At 44.3% G+C, this 17,591-nt stretch overlaps 1 protein-coding gene across 1 annotated transcript; it reads right to left on the bottom strand.

Annotated features, from left to right (window-relative positions):
- Positions 1 to 1,102: 1,102 nt before the first annotated feature.
- Positions 1,103 to 9,634, bottom strand: ccna1 (cyclin A1). The gene is made up of 9 exons (XM_070891325.1): positions 9,624 to 9,634; positions 9,298 to 9,526; positions 8,857 to 9,118; positions 8,513 to 8,640; positions 7,616 to 7,839; positions 7,235 to 7,439; positions 2,165 to 2,278; positions 1,329 to 1,462; positions 1,103 to 1,244 (listed from the first exon to the last, which is right to left on the bottom strand). Exons 1-9 carry the CDS (start codon positions 9,632 to 9,634, stop codon positions 1,166 to 1,168), a joined length of 1,386 nt encoding a protein of 461 aa, XP_070747426.1. The 3' UTR covers positions 1,103 to 1,165.
- Positions 9,635 to 17,591: the final 7,957 nt, after the last annotated feature.

Below are 17,591 nucleotides of genomic sequence, written 5' to 3'. Positions count from 1 at the left end.
ACTACCATTGCTTGGCAATTTGTATGAGTACTCAGGATCAAACAAACTTGTACTTCAGCTATTATATAGCCAAATCTACTCAAAAGCAGAACTACATTGCCTACAACTACCAGATGTTAGCCAGTAAAGTAGTGAATAGAATTAGTGATAGAGACCTCGTTACACATTGTATCTGCTGTGCTAAGCTATGTAAATAGGACCATAGAAGATTCAAATTAATTTACATAGCTTAGTGAAAGGTCAGCTATCCAGTTTGAAAACCATCCAAGATACTTTGCAGAGTTTAAAATTAGGTATTCAATTGTTTAAAAAGCCAAGCATACAACCCATAAAGATAGAAGCAAACTTTTGTTGAAGGGAAATTCAAGGGGGGGGTAAGTAGAGGATGACCAAAAGATGTACACTTGGCTTCCCAACACTGAAGGATTAAGGTGGTTACTCATTGGCAGCTCACTTTGTGAACCAGTTTAAAATTTAGCCATTTTATGAAAATTGTGGAAATGCAAGGGCAAATTAGATGGGGAAGTTAGTTTCTGGGGAGGGGGGAGGGGGGGAGGGGGGGGAGGGGGGAGGGGGGGGGGGAGGGGGGGGGGAGGGGGGGGGAGGAAGTGTGATGTAGACTACAAACTCTTCCACTAGCCAAATCCTCTCATATCAACCGTGGCCATGTTTTACACAAGCCTTGGCCCTTCACTGGTTCAGAGTACATTTCTAATACAAGTCACCATAAAATGCCTAGGAGTACTTTTAGGGCAGAAAGTTGATGCAATGTCTAGTTTTTTTTTTTAATATAAAAAAAAGGCTTTATTGGTTGTACAAGTGCAGAGTATAAACATTCATTACTCACTGAAATCTCCAAAGTCAGAAATTTACTTGCATTTAAAACAGCACTGTTCATGAAGTAATGGATGGCATTTGAGCAGTCACTTCATTGAATTTAGAAAGTTAATACACAAGTTAATTTTGAAGAGTGCCCTTTTAAATATATAAAAATTAAAAAATTTAATACTGTAGTTTTAAAATTGCACCTCAAAATGTTCTATAAAATGGTCACAATCCAACAGCAGCCAACAACCACAGGGAGTTGACCAGCAGCAGTCCCTCAGGTGTTAATGTTATGACCAGTTCAGTCTATCTTGGCATTTACAAATTCAGTGCTCCATTTTCATCCTTCAATTGCACTGGAAAGAAGTCCATGCAGAGGCAACATTGCTGGGGGTTCAATGAAAGAAATTCGCAGGTACCTAGAGAGGAGAAAGATTTTTTTTTTTTTAAAGTTACTTTTTAAAAAAACAAACACACTAGGTTGAACTAAAACAACAACTTACTTGGAGCTCTTATATTTTTCCATAATGGCTTGCTGTGGCTGGAATTTGGCTTGGAGAAAGGTCTTGTGCAATTCATTCAGACAAGGTGCAATATCAACCAATGAGTAACCAGTGAATGCAGCAAGAGATTCAGGCTGTCAAATAGACAAGATAGTTACTACCTCAAAAGATTAGTTTCCAAAATGTGGTCTTGAAGTGGTCACTACACAATCAATACAAATAATCCAAAGTTAGAAATCTGTTCATTCTGGACTATGCTCAATAATTTACTTTCTGGCTGAACTAGCAAACAATATTATGCAAAGCAGTAAAACATAAAACTGCAAGACTTAAGAAATGCTGAAAATACAAATCAGTAGCAACTAGATAGGGATTTGGGAGATAATCAGAACAGAATTAGCAGTAAAACAATGTTGCAAACTTCAGGAACAGCAAACTGCTGGGCACTTCAAATCTTAGTGGTACATGCCAAAGATGTTCATGGCATGTAGAGGGTCTGTTTAGTGTCAGATGGATTAACATTTGGGGCAATGCTCTTGTCAGCACCAGAACTAGGCAAGGATCTGAATCACTGAATGCAATGGAGATTAAAGTTTCAGCCCAGGCCTGGTGTTGCCCTCTTGTTTGAGTGGGCTGTTTATTTACATATTTTCTTTATACCACTGCACCACCTCCAATTATATTTAACCAACCCATTAATGCACTTGCTAGTAATTTAAACCCCAATATCAGTTCTGAAGGTACACATACAAAAGGCATGCTCACTGGCCAGTTGTGCATTTGTGTTTATTAAAAATGCATGTGCTTTGTAATTAATGGCAAAAAAAAATACTTACCCAAAAAGCCTTGTTGATAGTGTAGTTTGCCAAACAATATGCAGCTGCCGCCATCAGAGAGGGTATGTACTTCAGACATACATCAGCTTCTAGTAAACTCAGTTCAGCTATGTACTGTGAATTGAGAGAGATGGTTAGCTAATTGGTACAAGTGAACTTCTTTGAAAGCAGGTTTCAGATGGCTGTTGGCAGCAAGCTTAAGACTTATTGCAACACCAACCACTAGTATAATTGCAGAAGTTTTACTTCTGTCATCCTAATAGTGGTCCTCCAGCATGCCAACTGCAAGCCACAGTTTCATTTCAAATGGCCTTCAAGTTGACACCAAAGTATGCATCACCCCCATAAACCAATGGCACCTGTGGACAATATGCAATTCCACAGCATCATCCAACTCCAAAGTGGCAACAAGCTGGCTATACTATACAATTACTTTGATTAGGGCAGGGAAAATGGAGTACGAGAAGAAGCTTGCAGGGAACATTAAGGCGGATTGCAAAAGTTTCTACAGGTATGTAAAGAGAAAAAGGTTAGTAAAGACAAACGTAGGTCCCCTGCAGTCAGAATCAGGGGAAGTCATAATGGGGAACAAAGAAATGGCAGACCAATTGAACAAGTTCTTTGGTTCAGTATTCACTAAGGAGGACACAAAACCTTCCAGATATAAAAGGGGTCAGAGGGTGTAGTAAGGAGGAGGAACTGAGGGAAATCTTAGTGAGGAAATTGTGTTGGGGAAATTGATGGGATTGAAGGCCGATAAATCCCCAGGGCCTGATGGACTGCATCCCAGAGTACTTAAGGAGGTGGCCTTGGAAATAGCGGATGCATTGACAGTCATTTTCCAACATTCCATTGACTCTGGATCAGTTCCTATCGAGTGGAGGGTAGCCAATGTAACCCCACTTTTTAAAAAGAGGGAGAGAGAAAGCAGGGAATTATAGACCAGTCAGCCGGACTTCAGTAGTGGGTAAAATGATGGAATCAATTATTAAGGATGTCATAGCAGCACTTTTGGAAAATGGTGACATGATAGGTCCAAGTCAGCATGGATTTGTGAAAGGGAGATCATGCTTGACAAATCTTCTGGAATTTTTTGAGGATGTTTCCAGTAAAGTGGACAAAGGAGAACCAGTTGATGTGGTATATTTGGACTTTCAGAAGGCTTTTGACAAGGTCCCACACAAGAGATTAATGTGCAAAGTTAAAGCACATGGGATTGGGGGTAGTGTGCTGACATGGATTGAGAACTGGTTGTCAGACAGGAAGCAAAGAGTAGGAGTAAATGGGTACTTTTCAGAATGGCAGGCAGTGACTAGTGGGGTACCGCAAGGTTCTGTGCTGGGGCCCCAGCTGTTTACATTGTACATTAATGATTTAGACGAGGGGATTAAAATGTAGTATCTCCAAATTTGCGGATGACACCAAGTTGGGTGTAGTGTGTGAGCTGCGAGGAGGATGCTATGAGGCTGCAGAGTGACTTGGATAGGTTAGGTGAGTGGGCAAATGCGTGGCAGATGAAGTATAATGTGGATAAATGTGAGGTTATCCACTTTGGTGGTAAAAACAGAGAAACAGACGATTATCTGAATGGTGACAGATTAAGAAGGGGGAAGGTGCAGCAAGACCTGGGTGTCATGGTACATCAGTCATTGAAGGTTGGCATGCAGGTGCAGCAGGCGGTTAAAAAAGCAAATGGCATGTTGGCCTTCATAGCGAGGGGATTTGAGTACAGGGGCAGGGAGGTGTTTCTACAGTTGTACAGGGCCTTGGTGAGGCCACACCTGGAGTATTGTGTACAGTTTTGGTCTAACTGGAGGAAGGACATTCTTGCTATTGAGGGAGTGCAGCGAAGATTCACCAGACTGATTCCCAGGATGGTGGGACTGACCTATCAAGAAAGACTGAATCAACTGGACTTGTATTCACTGGAGTTAAGAGTGAGAGGGGACCTCAAACGTTTAAAATTCTGACAGGTTTGATGCAGGAAGAATGTTCCCAATGTTGGGGGAAGTCCAGAACCAGGGGTCACAGTCTAAGGATAAGGGGTAAGCCATTTAGGACCGAGATGAGGAGAAACTTCACCGAGAGTGGTGAACCTGTGGAATTCTACCACAGAAAGTTGTTGAGGCCAATTCACTAAATATATTCAAAAGAGTGTTAGATGAAGTCCTTACTACTCGGGGGATCAAGGGGTATGGCGAGAAAGCAGGAAGGGGGTACTGAAGTTTCATGTTCAGCCATGAACTCATTGAATGGCGGTGCAGGCTAGAAGGGCTGAATGGCCTGCTCCTGCACCTATTTTCTATGTTTCTATGTTTCTTGGACATCCACATTTGTTCAATAGAAACTTGTAGCTCCAGTTCCATCAAGCTCTGGCTACCCTTTGATTTTCCCAACTCATTAGAAAATGAGGTGCGCAAATAACAGGCAAGGTGATAATTGATCCTTTTACACTAACTTGTGTACCACTGCACAAAGTTTAACTTGTGTCAGCAAGAGATATTCAGCACCTATGCCACCATGTGGATGGCAAAAAAAAAGAAACTTATCTTTGAATTTCATGTTTGATGCCTTATGAGAACACTTGCATTTATTGGTTCAATATTGTTTTCAAAGATATCTAGGTTTTAAAGCACCATGGAATGGAGAACTCACTTTCCCTGTTGGCCCTTGTGCTTTCCCATGATTCTTAAATCTTAGAACACCTGGGCCTTTAACTACACGTGATCATTTTAGCAATTTAAATTCAAAAAAACCTTTCATGTACCATAGATAATTTCCATGAGTAGACCATTTGGCCGCTTGAGCCTGCACCACCATGATCATGGACTCAACTTCACATGTTATAAGAATTAGGAACAAGAGTAGGCCATCTAGCCCCTCGAGCCTGCTCCGCCATTCAAAGAGATCATGGCGGATCTGGCCGTGGACTCCGCTCCACTTACCTGCCCGCTCCCCATAACCCTTAATTCCCCTATTGGTTAAAAATCTGTGATTTGAATACATTCAATGAGCTAGCCTCAACTGCTTCCTTGGGCAGAGAATTCCACAGATTCACAACACTCTGGGAGAAGAAATTCTTAACTCAGTTTTAAATTGGCTCCCCCATATTTTGAGGCTGTGCCCCCTAGTTCTAGTCTCCCCAACCAGTGGAAACAACCTCTGCCTCTCGTCTATCCCCTTCATTATTTTGAATGTTTTACGATCATCCCTCAGCCTTCTGAACTCCAACGAGTAAAGACCCAGTCTACTCAATCATGAGGTAATCCCCTCATCTCTGGAATCAGCCTAGTGAATAGTCTCTGTACCCACTCCAAGGCTAGTATATCCTTCCTTAAGTAAGGTGACCAAAACTGCACGCAGTACTCCAGGTGCGGCCTCACCAAGACCCTGTACATTTGCAGCAGGACCTCCCTGCTTTTGTACTCTATCCCTCTCGGAATGAAGGCCAACATTCCATTCGCCTTCCTGATTACCTGCAAACTAACTTTTTGGGATTCATGCACAAGGATCCCCAGTTCCCTCTGCACCATAGCATGTTGTAATTTCTCCCCATTCAAATAATATTCCCTTTAACTTTTTCTCTCCACTGCTTGCTCCCCATAACCCTCCCTTCTCACTCAAATTTGTATCTCCAATATAGTCAATGACCCAACCTCCACAGCTTTTTGTGCCAGAGATTTACAACCCTCAAGAAATTCCTCATCAGTTTTAAATGGGCAACCCTTATTCTGAGACTATGGCCCCTAGTTTGAGATTTCCCAGAGTGGAAATATCCTCTGCATCCAACTTGTCAAGCAATTATCTTATGTTTCAAGAAGATCACATTCTTCTGAACTCCAATGAGTATAGTCCCAACCTACTTTCATAAGTCAACCCCAGAATCAACCTAGTGAACCTTCTGAGCAACCTCCAATGCAGGTATCTCCTTCCTTAAATACACAGACTAAAACTGCATGCAGTACCCCAGGTGTGGCCTCACCAATACCCTGTACAGTTTCAGCAGAATGTGTGTTTATATTCTATCCCCTTGCAATAAAGACCAACATTCCATTTGCCTTTGGATTTCTTGCTGTTTCATGCACAAGGACCCCCAGGTCACTCTGTACTGCAGTACTTAATATAAAAATGGAGAAAAATTACAATTTGCTTTTCTATTTTTTCTGCCAAAGTGGATAACCTCAATTTCCTACATATACTCCATCTGCCAAATTTACTTAGCTTGTCTCTATCCCTTTGCAGATGGGTCCTCCTCACAATTTGCTCTCACCTATCTTTGTATCAGCAAACTATCCTTTCATTCAAGTCATGAATAGATTGTAAATAGTTGAAGTCCCAGCACCGATCCTGTGGCACCCCACTAGTTACTGTTTGCCAACTGGAAAATAACCCATTTATCCTGACTGTTCATAGCCAATCTTTAATCCATGCTAATTACCCTCAACCCCATGAGCATTTATCTTGGGCAGTAACCTCATATGGCACCTTATCAAATGCCTTCTGGAAATCTAAATACCACATTCACTGGTTTCCCCTTATCCACCGTTACATACTCAGATTCCAGCAAATTTGTCAAAATCACTTTTCAATTTGATACCATCCCTCATTTCCTTAGCCACAGATGGTTATCCCTTCTCATTGAGATATCCTGTTGTCTTAACTGAGCACATCACTAATCCTCTGCAAGAACAGACTTAAATTCCAAGAGCTAATAAATATTTGAACAATTTTCAACAAGCTTTTCTGGAAATTGAAGGACTTGGCTTCTCCCTGGGATTAACAGTTTAAATCAAAGCACACAGGCACATTGGAGGTGTCTACTGAAGGTTGCCTCAAATCCCAAATGCCACTGCATTGAAGTTTTATTCCAATCTGCACCATCCATTTGATGAAATTACTATTGGTCTCTTGCTCCAGAGGCTAATCAATTACACCCAGGCATTACCCAAAAGTAACTTCATCTTGCACCTTTTGAGAGCTCATCTACTACATCTTCAGGATCATGAAATGTCTTCACTTCAAGTCAAACTCCAGCTAGTGGGTTGAAACAGAATTCATAGATATACATACCATAGCTAGGGTTCCCATTTGCCCACCAGTCCCTTCCTCCTTCAAAAACTGTGTTAGGAACTGGTTAACTGTTGGGACAGTCATGTCAAAGCTCAAAACCTTGAGTAGGAAGTGCTCCATCCGCAAGAGTTGCTTTTTTGTATATGTGTCATCTGTTATGTAGACAAACTCATCTATTTCTGGGGGATATATTTCTTCATATTTCCTAGGGGTGGGGAAAAGTTTTATTAAAAAGTTTTAAGTTTATATGCAACTGTTCATTTCAAACTGATGTTCCTTAGAGATTTCCATTTGAGACTACAAATTCCAATAAAAACAACCCTAGTCATCAAAAGAGACGGACTTCACTGCAGTCAGTCGCTATTTTAAGCAATAACTTACGATGCCACTAGCATGGCTGCTGTCCCTACAAGTTGTAGTTTTCCTCGCAGGACCGACATGCACGACAGGAATCTGTCCAAGTAGTTTACTGCCAAGTACAAAGTTTCAGTTTGCAGACTGTACTCCTCACCAACTTCTACAAGCCAGTCCACGAGGATGGAGCGCATACTGTGCGTTATGTCTGGCTGCTTCTTCATGTACCCAAACTTTGGCCTATACTTGTCCTGAAACAGAGTTAGTATTTTTAATTAAACATCGCATCCGCTTCAGGGCAATTATACCGACACGACAAAACTCCTGATAAGTTTTCATTTTTGCTACTTCCGCAGTGCTCGATAGTACGACAAGCTCTCGCATTATACAAATTCTCAAATGCGTGAGCGGGTAGAGAAGAACGAACAAAACCAGAACTCCATAGCCCCAAAGCATGGTTTTACAAAGTTAAGCAAATGTTCACTGCTTCAAGGAGCATTACTTAAAAATCAATGAATTGCAAGTTTCGGATAGAATCTAGTCTCGTACAGTTGGTTTGTATTAGGATTTATCTATTTCAGATCTGCTTCATTTCTTCAGATGCAGTGAAAAGTAGCCAATAAATTTGTTGACAAGCTCGCTGGAAAATGTGCATCAGACTGCAAATCAACCCAAGCATATCCAGGCTGGCTGCCGCTAGCAATTCTACTGCAAAAAGTAGTTTCCGCAGCAGTTTTAAGCAGCCTAATTGAGAAAGCTACCAGAGACAGCGCTATAACCAAATCTGAAGCAGCATCACTACCAAGGCAGGTCAATTGTGTGACATTACGAAGCGATATTGCAACCATGTAAAAGTGGTTTCTTTGCGATCAGAACCGCACACTGGATTTAGTTCATTTCACTACCCTAGTACAACGAACTTACTTCTGCCTCGCGAAGGTATCGATAAATGTCCTCGGCATATTCTTCTACAGCGAGATAATCTACATGCACAACCGAATCCTCATGGGAATGCTGCGAACGGATTGTTGAATCTACTAGCATAGGAGAAACTGGGGATTAAAAAAAAAGAGAGACATTTGAAACTAGTGAACAAGATGTCTGGAGAATGTACAGAGGAAATGCAAAACGAATGATTTAAAGATTTAAAGTGTCAGCATCGAAAATAAAAGCTAGCTTCCAATGACAATCCGCAGTTAGAAGGCAGCAAGAAAGGAGAAGATAGCGTCAGAGCCATTAGTGTTGAGCGATACCAGAATTCCAGTTACCTTCACTGAGGTCCAGGAACAAACAATAATCATCCGCTGTTTTGGAGATACTACCAACCTCTCCAAGTTTAGTCTCCAGTTCGGAGGTCAGGTTACATTCGGTGACTTCTACCTCATCCTGGACTTCATCCTCCATGTAAATGCTGAAGTTCGGGTTGGACACAAAAGAAGCCGGACATTCAGGAAACGTAGTGCTGCTTTTTGCCGGAGTGAAGCCATTGTCTGTGCCCAGTGCCACGATACCATAGGGTTTCGGAGGACCCTGACGAAACACGTTAGAAGAGGGTTCAGGGTCAGACAGTTTGCAAACTCGCTGAAATAAAATTAAGCGCTCTGGTGCAGTAAGGGAGATTATGTTGTCAAAACTTTAGAAGCATGCCTTAACATAATTCCAAGTACAGAGGAACTATCCCCAGAAATAAACGGATTTACTGATTTTACCTGACAAAGTGAAGGCTTCTGCTGATCATTTTCATTCAACACCCCCAAAACAGTCCTTTGTTTTTGAATAACTGGACCATTTTGTGGGACGAAACAAATATTCTCCTGATTAGCGTTGCGCTTTACAACCCCAGCAGAGCTATTCCTGTACATAGCTGCCAATTTAATACAAAGAAGACGACCAGCAGCAAAAATATGGCTTGACTTGCTGCTCCTTGCCCGGCTCAAACTAACTTATTCCAAATAAAATTGAGAATGAGCTACTCAGTAAAGACAGGTATATATGGGAGTGGGTTTAATTGGTTTCCAAGCGCAGAGCAGCTCGCTCCGGTTCCATCGTGTCGCAAATTACTTTCAATCAGCCCGCGTCTATTAAATCCCACCAATCACCTTCCGTTATTACTGCACGTGCGCTTCGAATCAACAGCTCTATGGTAACGCAGCACGCCACCGGGTCTCACGTGACTTCCGCATCACTGCTGCGGCTGCGCGTAACCAAGGTGACGGAGGGGCAGCATCTGTGGGAAAATGATCAAGCTGCAAAAATATCATTGGGTTATTAATGCTGCTGGCAATGAAGGCAGACATTCTCCTCATAGCATGCAGGTGAATATCATTGTGAAACTAGGGAGATTTTATTATTGGTACAAAAATCAGAAGGTGCCTCATGTAATATAGACATCTGATCAAAATTTGTATTTCTTTGAAAGGCATTACATTTGTGTCGTTTATATTGAATGTTAGCAAATATCCACCTATGGCTGCATTCATCACATATATGTGGAAAATCATTGACTCATAGCCTAGTACAGCACAGAAGAAGGCCATTGGACCCATCAAGCCTGTGCCGGCTCTTTCTGAGAGCAACCTGGTTAGTTACACTCCCCCACACATTCCCCATATCCGTGCAATGTTTTCTCCAAGTATTTATCCAATTCCCCTTTGAAGGCTACTATTGAATTTGCATCCACCACCCTATCCAGTAGTGTATTCCAAGCCCTAACCACTTGTTGCATGAAAATGTTTTTCCTCTTGTCGCCTCTGACTCTTTTGACAATCTCTTCAAATCTGTGCCCCCTGGTTATCAACTCTTCAGACATTCAGACTATAAATGATAATTTTTTTAAGTATACCATATTGTAACTTTAAATGAGCCAATTCTTGGGACTGAGTGAAGTCGGATATTTGTCCTAATTCCTACTCATAAATAAAGTGTGCAAATGAAAGACTTTTATACTGTACATTTAAAACAGATCTATAAGTTAATACATAATTATACACAATTTTAAATATCAGAATAATTTTAACAACCCAAATATGATATGTTTCAGATTATGTATCATCAGAATATGTAGATATTCTGATTATCAAATGGTAACGTACAGTATAGAATGTCATAGAAAAGTTTTGGATTAATGTATCAGTCTTAGCACCTTCACCTCTAAGTCAGAAGGTTGTGATTTTAAATACAAGTCCAGAGACTTGAGCACATAATCTAGTGCAGCACTGAGGCTGCGCTTTCCAAGATGCCGTCTTTCGGATGATATGTTAACCAAGATCCCGTCTGTCTTCTCAGGTGGATATAAAAGATCCAATGGCATTATTCAAAGAAGACCTGGTGTCCTGGCTAATATTTATCCCTCAACCAACATCACTAAAACAGACTATCTGGTCATTTATCTCATTGTTTGTGGGAGCTTGCTGTGCGCATCTTGACTGCGGTGTTTCCCGACAGTTACTACATTTCAAAAGTACTTCATTGGCTGTAAAATCTTTGGGACATCCTAAGATAATGAAATGTGCTATATAAATGCAAGTTTTGACATTTATTTTTATTTATTGTTGTAAAGTTTCAATATCTGCATTGAATACAGTTGATGAAACTCCTAAACAGTGGATTAAAATGTCCCGAATAAATTCAACTTCAAAGCCGAATGAAAGAAGAGTATTTGTTATATATGTGGACTTGTATTTACTCTGTACAGCCACCAGAGGGCTCATTCCCCAGAGTCCCAAGGGATCCTACAATCCCTTGGGAGCACAGGTATTTAAGAACGCTTCACAGGTTGGAGAGGGACTCTGGAGACCTGCAGGAAAAGACTAAGGTCACATTTTACTTTGAGCTTACAGTGTTCAGTCTGACTCTTTCTCCATACACAACAACTGGCGATGAGATACAGATAGCAAACCCAAAGATGCAGAGAACAGTGGGAATCCTGGAGAAATTTTCGGAGGGAGATGATTGGGAAACTTTTGTGGAGCGACTCGACCAATACTTCGTGGCCAACGAGCTAGATGGGGAAGAGAGCGCTGCCAAATGGAGAGCGATCCTCCTCACCATCTGTGGGGCACCAACGTATGGCCTCATGAAGAATCTGCTCACTCCAGCGAAACCCACGGAGAAATCGTACGACGATTTGTGCACACTGGTCCAAGAGCATTTGAACCCGAAGGAAAGCGTTCTGATGTTGAGGTACCGGTTCTACACCTACAAAAGGTCTGAAGGCCAAGAAGTGGTGAGTTATGTCGCCGAGCTGAGATGCCTTGCAGGACATTGCAAATTTGAAGGACATTTTGAGCACATGCTCAGAGACTTTTTTGTACTTGCCATTGGCCACGAAACCATACTTCGCAAGCTTTTGACTGTAGAGACCCCAACCTTGAGTATGGCCATAGCAATAGCCCAGGCGTTCATTGCCACCAGTGACAATACTAAGCAAATCTCTCAGCACACAAGTGCTGCTACAAGTACTGTGAACAAAGTGATGTTGTTTTCGAATCATAACGTACAGGGCAGGTCACACATACCTGCAGCTACACGTCCGCAGATGTCTGAGTCCACCATCAAGGGTGATGAATGCAAGACCATCAACACCTTGTTGGTGCTGCGGGGGTGATCATCGTTTCTATTGTGTTCCTAACACAGATGAGGCTGCACACAGGGAGGTTAAAGTAACAGTGACCTCAGTCTTTTGAAAAAGCATCCAGCACCACCAGGAACATTTTACCGAGAAAGGGGCCCGCATAGTCGACATGGATCCTCGACCGTGGTCTGGAAGGCCAGGACCACAAACTTAGTGGTGCTTCTCTGGGCGCGTTGCTCAACTAAGCACATACGCTGCATTGCCGTACACAGGACTCTAAGTCAGAGTCGATACCGGGCCACCACACGTGGGACCTGGCTATTGCTTTTATCATTACTATACCCGGATGTGTGCTGTGGAGATCCGAGATAAACGTCTCCCTGGCAGTTTTTTCGTAGCACTATGCGGTTACCCCACAACAGGCAGTCTGCCTGAATGGACAGCTCGTCCTTTCGCCGCTGGAACGGCTTGATTGGCTCTTGCATTTCAACGGGAATGCTGGCCCAGCTCCCATGCAGTACACAGTTTTTTTACTAGCGACAGCAGAGGATCTTGGCTGGTCCAAGTCCTAATCTGGCCGGCCGTGACAGGTGATTTATCATTTTCAAACGCTTCCACGACCATCAACAAGTCTGCGGGCTGCGCTACCATCAACAAGTTAGCTGGCTGCGCCATTTCCACCCCCGTGGTGGGCAATGGTAGCCGACTGAAAGCATCCGCACAGTTCTCGGTGTCTGGCCTGTGGCGGATGGTATAGTTATACGCTGATAGCGCGAGTGCCCACCTTTGTATGCAGGCTGAGGCATTAGTATTTATCCCCTTGTTTTCAGCGAACAGGGATGTGAGGGGCTTGTGATCGTTTTCCAGCTCAAATTTGAGACCAAACGGGTACTGATGCATTACCCCGAACACACACGCTAATGCCTCTTTCTCAATCATGCCTAGGCTTTCTCGGCCTTAGACAAGCTCCTGGAAGCATAGGCGACAGGTTGCAACTTCCCCGCAACGTTAGCTTGTTGTAATACACACCCGACTCTGTACGATGACGTGTCACATGCTAGCACAAGTCTTTTACACAGGTTATACAATACAAGCAGCTTGTTGGAGCATAAATTGTTTCTGGCTTTCTCAAAAGCAATTACTTGTTTTTTTTCCCCATACCCAGTTCTCACCTTTGCGCAATAACACATGTAGGGGCTCTAAAAGAGTGTTTAACCCCGGTACATGAACATTGCTAGCACTTGTGTGCTGAGAGATTTGTTTGGTGTTATCACTGGTGGACATAAACGCTTGTGCTATCGCAATGGCCTTACTGAGGGTCGGTGTCTCTACAGTCAAAAGTTTTCGTAGGATGGTCTCGTGGCCAATGCCCAGTACAAAAAAGTCTCTGAGCATTTGCTCCAGGTAGCCATCAAACTCACATTGTCCTGCAAGTTGCCTTAGCTCAGCGACATAGCTCGCCACCTCCTGACCTTCAGATCGTTGGCACGTGTAGAACCGATACATCGCCATCAGCACGCTCTCCCTCGGGTTAAGATGCTCCCGAACCAGTGTACACAGCTCCTCATATGACTTATCTGTGGGTTTCACTGGAGCCAGAAGATTCTTCATGAGGCTGTAGGTCAGTGCCCCGCAGACCGTGAGGAGGACCACTTTCCTTTTTGCAGCGTTTCCTTCTCCGTCCAGCTCATTGGCTACAAAGTACTGGTCTAGCCATTCGACATAGGCTTCCCAGTCCTCACCCTCCGAGAACTTCTCCAGGATGCCCACAGTTTGCTGCATCTTTGCGTTGGATTCGTAGTCTTGTCGCCAGTTATTGTGTTCCTAACACAGATGAGGCTGCACACAGGGAGGTTAAAGTAACAGTGACCTCAGTCTTCAATAAAACACTCCAGAGTGAGGAACAGGCCTTCGGGGCCGGCTTATATACAGTACTCCCAAGGGATGCTGGGATCCCTTGGAACTTCACGGATGAGCTCCCTGGTGGCGGAACATGGGAGTAGATGCTTTACTGATACACAACAGTTTCCATTCATGCCGATTCAAAGGATACATTTGCTAGGGCTGTGGAACAATGGGACACCTCTAACGAGTGTGCAGGCGAGCTGCTAAGCCTGTTAAACCTGCAAACCACCATGTTGCAGAGGAGGACAGATCCATGGAGAATCACGATGAACCAGAGCCTCAGATAGAGGAGGCAGAAGTACATGGGGCACACTCATTCACCACGAATTGTCCCCCGATAATGCTGAATGTTGAACTAAATGGACTCCCGGTGTCAATGGAGCTGGACATGGGCACGAGCCAGTCCATCATGGGCAAAAAGACTTTTGAAAGGTTGTGGTGCAACAAGGCCTCAAGGCCAGTCTTAACTCCAGTTTGCACGAGACTAAGAACTTACACTAAAGAACTGATTCCTATAATCAGCAGTGGTACCGTAAAGGTCTCCTGCTGTCATGTTTGTAACCTTCACATAACTGTAGCCCTTATGTAACAACACTGTACACTGTATACACCTGAGTAATGCACACCTTGACCACAGGGGATGAACTTGTGGGAGACACTCCTCACCTGGTCATCCAGGTATGTAAAGGGAGGTCCCATGCAAGGTCAGCACTTCTTGGTATTGGAAATAAAGGTTCAGGTCACGTAGTGACTTTGTCTGCAGTACATGCCTCGTGTGATTCTATAGTAAGGTGTAAGGACACCACATTTGGCGACGAGAAATGGAATCAATGACCCATGAGGATGGCCACCGGTAGCACAGAGGAACGGTACTGTGTTGGTGAGGACTGGGACGATTTCATTGAGAGGCTCCAGCAGAGCTTTGTCACGAAGGACTGGCTGGGAGAGGAAGCGGCTGGCAAGCGGAGAGCGCATCTACTGACCAGCTGTGGATCCAAGACGAATGCGCTGATGAAAGACCTGCTCGCACCCGAGAAGCCGCAGACAAATCTTTTGAAGAGCTCAACACTCTGATCGGTGAGCACCTCAAACCGGCGAGCAGCGTACACATGGCCCGGCACCGGTTCTACACACACCAGCGTCGGGAAGGACAAAGCATATCGGACTTCTTTGCAGACCTTCGGCGTTTGGCCAGCCTCTGTAAGTTCACAGATGCCTGCAGATGGGAGATGTTAAGGGATTTCTTCATTGAGGGCATTGGTCATGCCAGGATTTTCAGGAAGCTTATTGAGACCAAGGACTTGACTTTGGAAAGGGCAACGTTGAAAGCTCAGACCTTCATGGCAGGGGAAGAGGAGACCAAGATAATTTACGCGCGCAGCCCTGGTTCCAACGTGGCAATGGACCAGGGAGTTAACATTGTAAACGAGATTCAGAACCCCGCAGGCAGGCAAGGGCAATTCGACACCGCCCAGGCAGCAACAGACTCTAGGGTGGGCCAGCAACAGAGTCAATGGCAGGGGGATCGGCAATTCATGCCATCACAAGGGATAATGCGTCCCAGGATGGGACCATTGACACTCAGCAACAGAGTGCTCAGGAGTAATCAAAGAGACAATCAGAGAGGAATGCCTGTTAACAGTTCCTTTGTTCACAACCATCTCAGCTCATGCTGGTGGTGTGGTGGCAAACATGCTGCGAGAACCTGTAGGTTTCAGCAATTTATCTGCAGAAACTGTAACTTCAGTGGACATCTGGCCAGAATGTGCAGAAAGCCCGTAGCGAGGCTAGTTACGAGGCAGAGGAACCAGACGAGGGGTCTGCAAGGCAGGGTGATGCTTGGGGCAAAGCTATGGACGCTGAAGTCCAGCGGGTTCATGTGGTAGATGTCCACAGCTCGTATACCAAAACGGCACCTATGATGATGAAAGTTCTAATAAATGGCATCCCGGTACGCATGGAGCTGGACACAGGAGCCAGCCAGTCACTTATGAGTGCCCAACAATTTGAAAAACTATGGCCACTCAAAGCTAACAGGCCCAAACTGGAACGTATTAACATGCAGTTACAGACGTACACTAGAGAGATCATCCCAGTATTAGGCAGTGCAAACTTGGTGGTCACACACAATGGATCGGAGAACCGGCTGCCACTCTGGATTGTCCTGGGGAATGGTCTTGGGGAGGAGCTGGTTAGCCGAGATGAACTGGAAATGGGGGGATGTGCATGCCATTTCATCTGTGGAGCGAAGTTCATGCTCACAGGTCCTACAGAAATTCAAGCCACTTTTTCAACCAGCTGTCGGGACTTTTAAGGGCACCAAAGTAGTGATACGCATCACCCCGGACGCCAGACCAGTGCACCACAAAGGCAGAGCCTTGCCGTATGTGATGCATGAGAGAATTGAGAGTGAGTTGGACAGGCTGCTAAGAGAGATCATAATTTCACCTGTTGAATTCAGTGACTGGGCAAGCCCCATCGTTCCTGTCCTTAAAGCGGATGGCTCGGTCAGGATTTTGGCGACTACAAGGCCACCATCAACCGAGTGTCACTACAGGACCAATACCCGCTTCCGAGAGCGGAGGATCTTTTTGCCACGCTGGCAGGTGGCAAGCTGTTCACCAAGTTGGACCTCACTTCAGCCTACATGACTCAGGAACTGGCTGAAGAATCCAAGCTTCTGACCACCATCACTACGCACAAGGGACTATTCGTTTACAACAGGTGTCCGTTTGGCATTCGTTCAGCTGCCGCTATCTTCCAGAGGAACATGGAAAGTGTCATGTATCTTACATTATTATATATAACTGTATCCTAACATGCTATACATGACTGTAATAAGATATGACCTGTAACCACCAGCATACCATACCACCAGGGGTGCACTTGCAAGAGACAGGTATATAAGGACAGGTCTCAGGCAAGTGCAGCATTCCAGAGCTGTGAAATACGCATGACACGGACAGAAGCTGACCGTCAATACAACATGGCGCACATTGCGACGCGCAGCATCATTGAGAGGACCATTGGCATATTGAAACAGCGATTCTGATGCCTGGACAATTCCGGAGGACAGTTGCTATACTCTCCTCAGATTGTCGGTCACTTCACTGTTGTGTGCTGCATGCTTCATAACTTAGCCAGCATGAGGCAGCAGGAGCTGGTAGTGGAACCAGAAGACCTACGTGAGGGCCCAGTGCATGATGATAGTATTACGGAAGACCAGGATGTGGATGATAATGATGATCAGGAAAGCATGCAAGTGCCTGATGCCGGAGCACGAGGTCGGAGGAGGGCCGTCACTCTGGACCAGATGAAAAGTACAATGCGGGAGACAATTGGGAGGACTTTATAGAAAGGCTCCAGCAAAGCTTTAACGATTGCTCGAGCCTTGTGCCAGCAGCTCATCCGTGAACGCTTCAACTACTGATGCCTGAGGGCTCTGCAACGACTTTTGCGCATGGACATGTTTATTCTTTGCAGTTATTCCTACGTTGTGTTGTGTTAATGGAACATGAAACAGTT

This window comes from Pristiophorus japonicus, chromosome 10, assembly GCF_044704955.1.
Source record: "Pristiophorus japonicus isolate sPriJap1 chromosome 10, sPriJap1.hap1, whole genome shotgun sequence".
Classification (NCBI taxonomy): Eukaryota; Metazoa; Chordata; class Chondrichthyes; family Pristiophoridae; genus Pristiophorus; species Pristiophorus japonicus.
Note: the sequence above shows the minus strand (reverse complement) of the source record. Positions and strands in the feature narration are given on the sequence as shown.

Coding starts and splice junctions, on each gene's coding strand:
- ccna1 (XM_070891325.1), bottom strand. Junction 7,440..7,615: donor GCAGCCATGCTAGTGGCATC/GTAAGTTATTGC, acceptor CCCCACCCCTAG/GAAATATGAAGAAATATATC. Junction 1,463..2,164: donor CTATCAACAAGGCTTTTTGG/GTAAGTATTTTT, acceptor TCTATTTGACAG/CCTGAATCTCTTGCTGCATT.